This window comes from Microtus oregoni, unplaced genomic scaffold (assembly GCF_018167655.1).
Source record: "Microtus oregoni isolate MIOR12 unplaced genomic scaffold, Mior012 000004F_ref0000308, whole genome shotgun sequence".
Lineage (NCBI taxonomy): Eukaryota > Metazoa > Chordata > Mammalia > Rodentia > Cricetidae > Microtus > Microtus oregoni.
In genome coordinates this window covers 66,821,474-66,833,418 of record NW_024543063.1, presented here as the reverse complement: position 1 = coordinate 66,833,418, position 11,945 = coordinate 66,821,474, and the positions used below count along the sequence as shown (strand labels likewise).

At 55.8% G+C, this 11,945-nt stretch overlaps 2 protein-coding genes across 2 annotated transcripts; one reads left to right on the top strand and one right to left on the bottom strand.

Annotated features, from left to right (window-relative positions):
* The first annotated feature begins 31 nt into the window (after positions 1 to 31).
* On the top strand, positions 32 to 4,255 carry Prdx2 (peroxiredoxin 2). The gene is made up of 6 exons (XM_041650926.1): positions 32 to 186; positions 696 to 800; positions 889 to 1,042; positions 1,701 to 1,823; positions 1,971 to 2,101; positions 3,940 to 4,255. The coding sequence occupies exons 2-6, from the start codon at positions 698 to 700 to the stop codon at positions 4,023 to 4,025; spliced, it is 597 nt and encodes a 198-aa protein (XP_041506860.1). The 5' UTR covers positions 32 to 186; positions 696 to 697; the 3' UTR covers positions 4,026 to 4,255.
* Positions 4,256 to 7,070: 2,815 nt separating this feature from the next.
* Junb (JunB proto-oncogene, AP-1 transcription factor subunit) lies at positions 7,071 to 8,909 on the bottom strand. The gene has a single exon (XM_041649424.1). It carries the CDS (start codon positions 8,597 to 8,599, stop codon positions 7,565 to 7,567), a length of 1,035 nt encoding a protein of 344 aa, XP_041505358.1. The 5' UTR covers positions 8,600 to 8,909; the 3' UTR covers positions 7,071 to 7,564.
* Positions 8,910 to 11,945: the final 3,036 nt, after the last annotated feature.

Below are 11,945 nucleotides of genomic sequence, written 5' to 3'. Positions count from 1 at the left end.
TCCCCCTCTGCAGGCGCAGTGGATCCGACCGCGGAGCTGTCCCGCCCACCTTCCCCTGCCCTGCTTCACGTGGTTTGGGCCGCGCATAAAAAGCTCTAGGGCCTAGGACTCATTTGGCTCTGAGATCTCTGTTTTCTGTGTCCTGTCGTGTCTGGTCGTCCGCGTGTCCGGATCTTGCCCACGCAGGTATGGAAACCCAGAGTGCACACGAATAGGAGGCGCCCCATTGGTGCGGTTCTGGGTCTATTATTACCTCCTTGCTGAAGGTCTTTGTTTTTCGTGCTCTATGGTGGCCGCCTTTGTCCTTGCAGGGGTGGGGTTGGTGGGATGGAGGGGGGTGGAGGCCGACTCAAGGCTGGAGCCCTGGCTTGCAGGCCGTAGCGCCGCCAAGCTCACAGGCTCGCCATCCCGTTCTGAAACTAAGGGCTCACGACCCTTCCTTCTCCCGTGCTTGGGCTGACTCAGGTGGCAGCGGTGACCCCATCACTTGGGCCCTGTTTTTTTTTTTTTGGTGGGGGGGAGGCGGGTCTCCTGAGTCCTTGCAGACCTTGTTCTGGAAGGGTGAATATGAGTACTGCTGTTTCCACTTCTCGGACTCAGTGTCTGGGCTCAGCCCCAAGAGTGACCTTGGGAAAGCCAGACAAAGGGTCTTTTGCGGCACTGACCAGCCTTGCGTTGTGGGTCTCTTCTTTCAGTCATGGCATCCGGCAACGCTTACATCGGAAAGCCGGCCCCTGATTTCACGGCCACCGCGGTGGTGGATGGCGCCTTCAAGGAAGTCAAGCTTTCGGACTACAGAGGTGAAGCTGCCCGGAGGGGAGCCAGGTGGGGATAGGGTAATATGAAAGGGACTTGAACTAACTTTTCTTCCGGTCTCCTCTTCCCTAGGGAAGTACGTGGTCCTCTTTTTCTACCCGCTGGACTTCACTTTCGTGTGCCCCACGGAGATCATCGCTTTTAGCAACCACGCTGAGGACTTTCGAAAGCTGGGTTGCGAGGTGCTCGGAGTGTCCGTGGACTCTCAGTTCACCCACCTGGCGTGGTATGGGTCTCCGCGGGGGAGTGGGTGCAGAGATGTAGGAAAGCCCAAGCTATGGGGATAAACTGTCTTCCACCTTCATCTTCTAAAGAATGGAAACAATTAAACCCAAGCCCTTACAAGGATGACGGTAATTAGCGTTTGGCACCTAGTTGGAAGGTGAAGGAAACTGCAGAGGCTTGTGGCTTAGTTCTCAGGAGACAAACTGCATCGCCCTATTTCATGAAACGGGAAACTCTAGTTCTCAAGAGGATGGGTTGATAGAAAGACCAGAGCTGGATGATGGTGGGAACTCCCCTCCCTCCCTCCCTTTTTTCAAAACTAGGAGTCAGTCCAAGGTCTCATTGCTGCAAAGCAAGTGCCCTCCTATTGAGCTCCTATCCCTGCTTTTGCAATGGGAACTCTGATGTGGTGTCTCTACTGCAAATTACAGGAGCCCACAGTGAAGCTACTTGAAGATGAAGCTTTATCTGGGGCCATCTCTTCCCAGCTGTGCTGCCTCCACCAGGGTGGGGTGGGTGGAGCTCCCCAGCCATTTTTAAATCCTTTATCTCTTGCTTCCAGTACCCCCACTCAGCCCTTATCACACTGGAGGCCCACGGGGGAGAATTCTGCTGTGCTGGACATCCTAAGTCTCCAACCCTGACTCTCTCACCCACAGGATCAACACTCCACGGAAGGAGGGAGGCTTGGGCCCCCTGAACATCCCCCTGCTTGCTGATGTGACTAGAAGCTTGTCCCAGAACTACGGCGTGTTAAAAACTGATGAGGGCATTGCCTACAGGTACAGCGGGGACCTCAGCCCAACTCCAGGAGTCCCATCTCAAAGCTAAAGGGACCACTGTGGCTAATGGGGTGTGTGTGTGTTTCGTTCCCTGGTCCTGGCAGTGGGAGGCTCCAAGCTCCTCACTGTAGGCCCTCATGTCTTCAGGGGCCTCTTTATCATCGATGCCAAGGGTGTCCTGCGTCAGATCACAGTCAATGACCTACCGGTGGGACGCTCTGTGGATGAGGCTCTGCGCCTAGTCCAGGCCTTTCAGTATACAGATGAGCACGGGGAAGGTGAGTGAGTGTCCGCAATGGGGAGGCCCTCCTTGGTTCTCAGCTCTGTACAGCTTGCATACACGAGCTGTCTGCCCTAGCAGCTTTATGGGGTGGATGTCATAGCCCCACACAAGGGTGGGAGAGATGGCTGGAATACTGGCTGCTTTCCCAGAGGACCAGGGTTGGATTCCCAGCACCCACGTGGTAGCTTATAAGCATCTGTAATTCCAGTCTCAGGGGATCTGACCCTCTCTCCTGTAGCAGGCACAAACATGTACACAGGCAAAACAAACACTGGATTTTTTTTTTAAGCCCCATACAAAATTCAGTTCTCTGCCTGCGGGGAGTGTCTAGGATGGGGTGGCGATTTGTATACATAGTAAACAAAGCTGAAGAGCTGGGAGCTGGCTGAAGGTATTTGATCTAGGTGTGCTGGGTCGAGCCTGCCATCCCCACACTTGGCAGGAAGTGTCTGAGGCAGGATTAAAGCTAGCCCATGATATAGAATGAGACCTTTTTTTTTTTTCTTTTTTCTTTTTTTTTTTTTTTTGGTTTTTCAAGACAGAGTTTCTCTATGGTTTTGGAGCCTGTCCTGTCCTGAAACTAGCTCTTGTAGACCAGGCTGGCCTCGAACTCACAGAGATCCGCCTGCCTCTGCCTCCCAAGTGCTGGGATTAAAGGCGTGCGCCACCACCGCCCGGCTGAGACCTTTTCTTAAAACAACCAAAACGAAAAGGTAAAAAAGTAGAGCACTGACAGGCTTTCAAGCTGGGAATTGGACTTGGTTGAGTGCTTGACTGGCATTCACAAAGCCCTGAGTTCAGTCCCTGTGACCAAGATAAAGCTGGGTGTGTGGTGTATGCCCGTAATCCCAGCACTCGAAACCAAGGGAGAAAGGTCAGATTGAGGGTCATCTTCAGCCACCGAGTTAATTCAAGGCCAGCCCAAACTTCATGAGAACCTACCTCAAAAAGTCAAAAAAAAAAAAATGTATTTGAAAAGTGTCCCAAGTTAATCTTAGTCAGGTTAGAGTACACACACACACACACACACACACACACACACACGAAAAGGTCTCAGTATGCATTGCTGTTGGCCTGGAGCTAGCTGTGTAGACCAGCACACATGTTCTCTTGCTAGTGATCAAAGCTTCAAACATACTAGACAGTGCTCTTCTACTGAGCTATACCCATAGTCCAATCAGCACCCTGTCATATGGAAGGGACAGCTGACCACAGGTACAAAGTTTGGGGAGGTTAAGGCTGATTGAGTTGAAGGGGAGGAGCATGGAGACAGGCCTATAATCTCAGCACTTGGCAGGTGATGCAGGGGGCCAGCTTGGGCTACAGCCAGAGACAGTTTTAAAATCAAAAGGCTCAGGTGTGGTGATACAGCCCAAACCCTGGGGTGGCAGAGGAGGAGGATCTCTGAATGCTTGAGGCCAGCCTGATCTATGGAGAGAGCTGAAGACCAGACAGAAGCCCCCTTTTTAAGAAAAAAGACAGCTACACCTAGATGTAGAGCCCTGGTTTACAAAAGGCCCAGGACTCAAACGCCAATACATCAGCAGATAAAATAAAAAGAATTTGCAGCTTAGTGTGGTGATACACATCTGTGATCCCAGCAGTCAGGCTGGGGTCGAGGCCAAAAAATAAACCAGGACAAACGAAACAATAGAACAGAAAAAAGTTTCGCCCAGGAAACCGTCTCGTCTTGCCTTGCCTGCAGTTTGGAACCCTGGCCCTTAGCTCCCAGCCTCTTCCGTGCGGTGCGGCCTAGGCTCTTGCGTGGCCTACTTGTTCCTGACCTTGGTGGTGGTGCTCAGCCTCGTGTTCATCCTTGTGTGTTTTTTCTAGTCTGTCCTGCTGGCTGGAAGCCCGGCAGTGACACCATCAAGCCCAATGTGGATGACAGCAAGGAATACTTCTCCAAACACAACTAAGATGGCTAAACATCAGTGATCCTGAGTTCTTGGATCTCGCCCCACCTGGATGTCCTGTGCTGGCCCAGAAAAGACTAGATCCCCCTCCACAGTCTGTGTAGGGGCTGGAGGCTGGGCCAAGGCTTTCTCATTCCCCACCTGGAATCTGGTGAATAGTGACCCCCTGCCCTGAACTCACCCAACTGGGCACAGGTCTATAGGAAACCAATAAAGTATTAGGGACAGTGGAAGACTGTGTTGGTGTACTCTCTAGCTTGACTCCAACCCCATCTTTACTCTCTGGCCTGTACAAGTGGCTCTGCAATTACTGCTCTTCACCACAAGGTGGAGGCATTACCACATTCATTGCTCGGTAATCCATTACCCCGTGACCTGACAGTAGTGAGATCTGTCTTAAAAGAAAAAAACAAACAAACAAACAAAAAAAAAAAAAACCAACCGGATCGGGCCTTGGTGGCGCACCGCCTTTAATTCTAACACTCAGAAGGCAGAGGCAGCCGGATCTCTGTGCGTTCGAGACCAGCCTGTTCTACAGAAAAACCTTGCCTCAAAAAAAAAAAAAAAGGAAAAAGGAAAAACCAATAATAGGGCTGGAGAGGAGATGGTTTAGCCGTTAAGAGCACTTCTTGCTCCAAACAACCAAAACAGAGGTGGACAGCTTACTTATGGATCCTGTCTCTGTAGACCGATGCCCGCTTCTTGCCATCAGCCGGAAAGTGCTATTTAACAACGGCGATCGTCAGTGGGTCTCCACATTGGACGGGGAATAAAATCAGATCACCATGTGAGTTCCAGTAGGTGAAGTCCAGGCTCAGTCCCATTTCCATGTAAATTTTGGGCAAGCGAGTGAGACCAAGGTCCTGAGAGAGCCAACGGTGGGAGTCGCAGGGAAGAGCATTTGCTTCCTGAGGTCGAAGGCCGAGGAGGGTTAGATTGGAGATGGGTGTTTCAGAGGTTCCATTCAGCTGTGTGCACTGAAACAGCCTTGCCATTCTGAGTTCCACTTTCATTCCACAGAAGAGACAGTCTGGTTGTTTTTATTTATGTTTTGACACGAGAGTCATCAGACTACAGTTCCTTCAGCCAGAGCTGAGATTTTACACGGATACCTTCGTGCCTGCCTTCATAATCTCCCCCCTTTGGAACTGTTTTTCCCTTTCTCCACCCATGCTAGGGATGGCGTCCAGGGCCTCCTGAAGGATATGTGCACACTCTACCACAGAGGCCCACACTCAGCTGTTCCCTGGAATCTAATGTCTCCTCAAAGCTCCTGCTTGGGTCTCTTGAGTTCATCCACCCTACTGTGATTTCCCATTTCATGTGCCTTCTTCAGGTAATCTTGTTTGGGCCACAGTATTCGCATCCCATCCCTCTGTCCCAAGCTTTGCTCGGACCCTACACTGCCAAATTTGTTGCAGAGATAACAGTGCGTTACATTCATGGATCAGCCTGCCTTCCCTGCTCCAGCAGGCACACTTTGAGCTAATAGGACCCTTCCTAACTCTCATCACCATTTTTCAAATCATGTCTGCCCTCACTTTTATTTTATTTTATTGGTTTTTCAAGACAGGGATTTTTTTGGGGGTAGCCCTGGCTGTCTTGGAACTAGCTCTGTATATGTGGGTTTTTTGCTTAGAAGAGTGCAGTGCCTGTGGAGGCCGGAAGAGGGCATTGCATCCCCTGGAGCTCGTTATAGAGTTTCGTGAGACGCCTAAGGTGTGTGCAGTGTATGCTCTGGAATAGCAGTGGTCCATGCCATTAACTGCTGAGCCATCTCTTCAGCCCTCCTTTCTTTTTTCTTCCTTTAAAAAGTGTGTGTGTGTGTGTGTGTGTGTGTGCCCGCGCGCGCGTGCTCATTTGTGCTGAAAGTATGTGAAGGTGAGTGCTTCTTCCTCCAGGACCCAGGGATCAGACTCAAGTACTCAGGCTTGGGGGCAAGCATCTTTACCCGCTGAGCCATTTCTTCTCATCTACCCCGTATCTCCTCTCTCTCTGTGTCTCTGTTTCTCTCTCTCTTCTTTTTCCTATCTATAGTGTGGTCCAAGCTGTCTCTTAGGGTTTTGTTTGTTTGGGGTCACAGTTTTGTTGTGCTGTATTGTTGGGGGTGGGAGGTGCGGCAGGGTTTCTCTGTGTAGCCCTGGCTGTCCTGGAGTACACTCTGTAGACCAAGCTAGCCTCGAACTCAGAGGTCCGCCTTACTATGTAGCCTAGACTGACTTAAAGCCCATCCACTTTACTACTTAGTTATTCCTCGGCTCCACCCTAGTACTACGGTTTTCTTCTTTGCCCAGGGGACTTCAGCTGCTGGGGAGTGGGCCCAGCATAAAGGCTGCGGCAGCGCCCAGCGGCCCAAACGACTGCCCCGACAGGACCAGACCTGGCAGTTGCCAGCTTCTGGCCTGGCACACGGGAGGGGACACTGGCAGGCGGGCGCCGCCCTTCCTGGCGGGAGTTGTCCTGACGGCGTCTGCTACACCGAGGCTGCAGCTGGGCTCCGCCAGGGTCAGATCCGACGGAGGGGGCGTGGGCGCGGCGGGACTCCGGCGCCAGCCTGTTGAGAGCCACTCGGGTGGCTCCCTGTGCCCAGGAGAGCATAGCCCTCCCGCCGCGGGCGCCCTGGACCCGGGCCTGGGGCTTTCCGCACCCAGAGAGCCGCCTGCCCGGGAAAATCCCGGCCCCCTTCCCGGCGCCGCGGCCCTGCCCGGCAGAGCTGGGGGGAGGGGATTCCCGGAATCTGCCCGGAGACCGCGCTGGCGTCACTGAGCAGAATAGGCCCATATATGGGCAGCGCTTCCGGCGCGTCAGCGGGGAAAGCCCCGGCGCTGGGCGGGGCGCGCGTACACATTCCGCGTTTTGTCCTGGGTGGCTTCTTCCCTGCCACTGCCTGCCTGCCCCGCGTCGGGTGTCAGCGCTCAGGGGATGGGAGGTCTGGATGCTTGTACTGGGCCCTGGGATACCCGAGAGGAGCGAGCTCCAAAAGCAACGGCTGGGGGCAGCCCGTTCTCCCTCCACCCGCCCGGCTTGGAAGAAAGAAGACCACAGGAATTAATAAAGACAATTTTTTTTACTTAAATAGATTCAATAAAAAGTCAAACACACACACAAACACATCTTAAAATAGACTCTTAGACACGAAGTGCGTGTTTCTTCTCCACAGTACTGTGCAGAGGGGGAGGGCAGGGGGCGGAGGTCCCTCCCTAGTGTCCCGGCAGGCTGAGTACCAGGCGGCGGGGCCAGCTCCGCCGCGATAGCCCCCTTCTCCTTCCCTGTTAAATACACAAATATATTATATTCAATATGAATTCGGTCTCTTCCCAGAAAAAAAAAAGACATACAAAATCCATTGACAGCGGGGGGGGGGGGAGGCATGTAAACGTCGAGGTGGAGGGACTGGGCGCAGGCGGGCGAGCCAGAGTCCAGTGTGTGTGCGGCGCCCCAGGCCTCCGGGCGGATGCCCATCGCCTGCCCCCCTCATCCCAGTGGGGGGCGGGCGCCCAGCCTTCCGGGCTGGGGGTGTCCGTGAGGAGCGAGGGAGGCGCTCAGAAGGCGTGTCCTTTGACCCCCAGCAGTAGCTGGCAGCCGTTGCTGACGTGGGTCATGACCTTCTGCTTGAGCTGGGCCACTTGCTCCCGTAGGAGGCCCGCAGTACTCGACAGCCCCGCGTTCTCAGCCTTCAGCGTCTTCACCTTGTCCTCCAGGCGCGCGATGCGCTCCAGCTTCCGCTTCCGGCACTTGGTGGCCGCCAGCCTGTTCCGCAGCCGCTTTCGCTCCACTTTGATGCGCTCCTGGTCTTCCATGTTGATGGGGGACACCGGCGGCGTGGCGTCGCGGCTGCGTGCCTCTGGGACGGTCTGCGGTTCCTCTTTAAAGGCGGAGGCGCCTCGACCCAAGCCCAGCTGCGCCGGGTGGCCGCCCGCAAAGGGTGGTGCATGTGGGAGGTAGCTGATGGTGGCCGTCGGGTACGAGCTCCCAGTCCCGACAGCGGCCCCGGCGCCTCCAGAGGATGCAGAGGCTGGGGAATAACTGCTGAGGTTGGTGTAGACAGGAGGCGGCTCCGGACCAGCGTAGACGCCCCCTGGCCCAGCCTGGGGACCCCCGCTGGCGCCCAGGGACACGTTGGGGGGCGTCACGTGGTTCATCTTGTGCAGGTCGTCCAGGGCTTTGACAAAGCCGTCCGCGAAGCCCTCCTGCTCCTCGGTAACGCCACCCCCTGTACCTCCACCGCTGCCACCCCCACGGGGGTAAAAGTACTGTCCCGGAGGCGTGGGCGTCGTCGTGATCACGCCGTTGCTGTTGGGGACGATCAAACGCTCCAGTTCCGTGGAGGCGAGCTTCAGAGACGCGCCTGTGTCTGATCCCTGACCCGAAAAGTAGCTGCCTGCCCCACTGCCCTCTGGGCCCGGGCCGCGCGCTCCGGGGCCCTTGAGACCCCGATAGGGATCCGCCAGGTTGAGCGCCAAGGTTGGTTTCAGGAGTTTGTAGTCGTGTAGAGACAGACTGCCAGGGGTTCGACCGTATCCCGCCGCTGCGTATGAGTCGTCGTGATAGAAAGGCTGTTCCATTTTCGTGCACATCCGGGCGGTCTGGGAAAGGTCCCCCTGAAGGGCCGCCCCGGGCCTCGCTGCGGCGAGCAGCGAGCTGTCCTCGGCTGCGGCGGGACCCGGTGTCCGGTCGCGCGTCCTCGGGAACTGGAGACGGTCGGCAGCAGCCAGTTGGCAGCCGTGCGTAAAAGCGCTGCCGGGTTTTCGGACCTCGTCTCTCTCTCCGTGGTGTGCCCGCTCCCTCGGCGTCGCTTCCTTCGGTTCCCGGCTCCCCGCAGGATCCAAAACTGGCCTGGCCACCCTCAAGGTCCCCACCGCGCTGCCCCAGCCCCAAGCTTTTATACTGAGTTTGTCAGCTACGGAAGTGCGCTCTGATTGGCCGACGCGGGAGCCGGGCCCCCGCGGCCCCCTCCTAGAGCGTGGGGAAGGGGAGGAGGCGGCTCGCGTCACTGTCAGGAAGCGCGTGTCCTTGTAAACAGCGGCCACGAGCCGGGTGGCTCTGCGCGGCTGCAGGGGGAGGGGCTGTAGGGATGGAGACACTCCAGCCAGGGGATGTTGAGGGGCTGAGGTACACAGCGGTTAGGACTGCGGGAGTACACCTAGGAGAGCTTGGTGCGCAGCAAGTGAGGAGGGGGACCTCGGAGACACCCGGTAAAGTGTCGGGAGACCCAGGGTACCCGTAGCTTGAGAACTGACAATACACTAGAAGACCCCAGCAAGCAGGGAAGGCACAAATCGGAAGGAATTTGTTAACATTTAGCCCAGGGATTAACTGGAGGTCCCAGGTACAAAAGGCTTGAAGGACTGGAATTGTCACAGGTGGGAGGAAGGGGTAAGGAAGCGGGGCTCGGGTACCTATTGTGCAAGAAATGAGTAGGGAGGGGTTCTAGAGGCCATAGATGAGTCTGAAGATTCTCCTATAAGAGGAAATGGGAAGGCACTGTAGAAATGCAGAAAGCGAGCAAGGGTCCTGGATACACTGAGAAGAGGTGGAGGATGGGAACATGGCTACCAAAGGTTGGGGCTACTGTGGCCACTTGCACAATTCTGATGGAGAGTTAGATGGATCAGGGCACGACTTCCGAGTTCTAAGGGCGATGACAGTAGGGTATCTGAGATCTGCCCGAGAAGATGACTCGGGAGATCGCAGAGACAAGGGACTTGTACGAATAGGGCTTACCTCGTGGGTGGTCCCTAGGCACCTGTATAGCCTGGACCCTAAGCCCAAAGCCCTCCCTTAGTCACCCCAGGCTCGCCCGATACCCTGTCAGCTCTTGGAGAGCCGACGGGGCGGGATAGCTGGGGCGCGGTCGCCCAACCCCACTCCCTTCCTTAGAAACAGGCTAAGGAAAGAGAGCCGAGGCAGGAAGTGTGGCAACAGCCCCGAGGGGGAAAGAGCCCGGCCCTGTCTCGTCATTCTGAGCCTACAGGACGGTGCGCCCTGCCCTGGGCCCTGCCAATTCTGCTCTTGAGAAGAGGAACCCGGGCAAGCGACCCCGAGGAAGTCACAGTCCAGCTACAAACGCCTCCAGTCACTGTCTGTTCTCCCCCATCTAGTAATGGTTCAGCCTGCAGTCTCCGGCGACTACTAAACCTGGCAGCCCGAGGACTGTTCCATTGACCCTCTGGAGGGGGGATGCAGCCTGGGAGCGGGGCCTCCATCACCAAGGCAACAGGCTGGAGTCCGCGAATTGGATTGGGGGCGGGGCAACCCCCCCTGAATTTCTCCCCAAGATCCATATTAGGGCACAGGAAGAGGTGGGACCAGTGCAGTCTTGGGGCGGAGAGCTAGGAGCCAGGAACCCAGGGTAGCTGCCAGGTCCCAGGGCGCGCCCGGGCCCCCGGACGGCTAGTCCGGACCAGCCTCGACCGCCACCCCCGGGGGCCCCCGGCGGCCTGACCCAGCCCCGCAGAGCAGCTCTGGGGCTGAGTCCTGTCCCGCCCGACTGGGTCGGACGCAGCCTGGCAGGTCCCCGCCTGCCCGCGGGCCTGGGTCGGACTTTGCCCCCGGCCCGCCAGGGCGCGGAGGGGGCGGGATGAAGCCTTTAGGCATCCCTGGCGCCTGGGCAGGCTGGTACAGGGCTGCCTCCTCCCCTGGGTATGTGCCCTTCCCTTCTGCCAGAAGGTCTAGGGTCCCCTTTCCCCACCCTAAGTCTTTGAAATCTGGATACACCTCTTACCTACGTCCATTTCAGTTGGGGGTGAGTGAGGTACCTAAAAGAAGGGCCCTGCCTTACTAAGCCAGCTCCCTCATCTGGGGACCTTTCCACTCAAGTCGCAGGGAGAAAATGGGAGAACTCATAGCCCCTTCTCCAGGAAGGGCAAGGTGGAGGTTTAAATGACAAGGTTTCCAGTTAGACAGGTGGAACTTCCAAGTAGTATGGGAGCCACCAGAAGAATGGGTGAGAGTTCCATCGCTTCCTCTTTCCCAGACTCAGGTCTCTCTGGGAAGACAGAGGAGGCTTCTTTAGAGAGAAGCTTAGGGACAGGGGCTAACTAATAGACTCAGAGATCACCTAGTGTGGGACAGAGAAGGAAATTGAAAGAGGCAAAAGAGAAACAGCTGTGGGGGGGAGGGGGAAGTCCAGCAGAGTAGGGACATTGGAGAGGAAGGAGCTGGGGACATCCCAGTCTTTGAAAGATCCTTGTGACCCTTAAGTGCTCCCTCCCATCTTGCCCTTGCTTGAACAGCTCCCCTCCCCCCCATCACAGTCTCAAGGGAGATTCCAGAAGCCGCTGAGTCTGCGGGCATGCTGCCAGGCCTGTGTCTCCTGCCCATGCTAATAACTGCAGCTGACATGTGGCCTGGCCCGAGGGGGTGCTGGCCGCAGCCTTTGGGGGCAGGGCAAGACGGAGGGCAACATGTTGGGAAGCCAACCTGCCTGTCCCACTGGCCAGGAGGCCACACTGACTCATCCATGCCACAGCTGAAGCTGGCTAGGCCAAAGGGAAGTCCTGGAGAGAGGCCAGGCCTGCCCAAAGAGGGTCCAAAGGGAAGACAAGAGTGGGTGGCTGGGGGCAAGGAGGCAGAACAAGGGGAGACACCCAGAGAGACAGATGGGGCCAGGTTAGTCTTCTGCAGACATGGAGACTGGGAGATACTTAAGACTGGCAGACAGACTGTCTGAGAAATAGTAATTATTATTTTAATAGCTAACACTTACATGGTTCTTACCATGGACCAGACACTGTTCTAAAGTGGCTTACATAAAGTTGGTCATTGGCTACTTCCAATGATCCAGGCAATTGCATGCTGTATGAGTTTCCATTTAACATATGAGAAATTGAAGCAAAGGAAATGAAGGACCTTTAATAATTGTCCCAGAGCTAGAAGGACTAGAATTGGTATACAGTCTATGGAATCAGCCGGCTACCTCCT

Excerpts from the sequence above, each read along its gene's own strand:
- Prdx2 (XM_041650926.1), top strand. The coding sequence starts at position 698 with ATGGCATCCGGCAACGCTTACATCGGAAAGCCGGCCCCTGATTTCACG. Across the intron at positions 1,824-1,970 it reads GATGAGGGCATTGCCTACAG|GGGCCTCTTTATCATCGATG; the intron begins GTACAGCGGGGA and ends TCATGTCTTCAG. Across the intron at positions 2,102-3,939 it reads TACAGATGAGCACGGGGAAG|TCTGTCCTGCTGGCTGGAAG; the intron begins GTGAGTGAGTGT and ends TGTTTTTTCTAG.
- Junb (XM_041649424.1), bottom strand. The coding sequence starts at position 8,599 with ATGTGCACGAAAATGGAACAGCCTTTCTATCACGACGACTCATACGCA.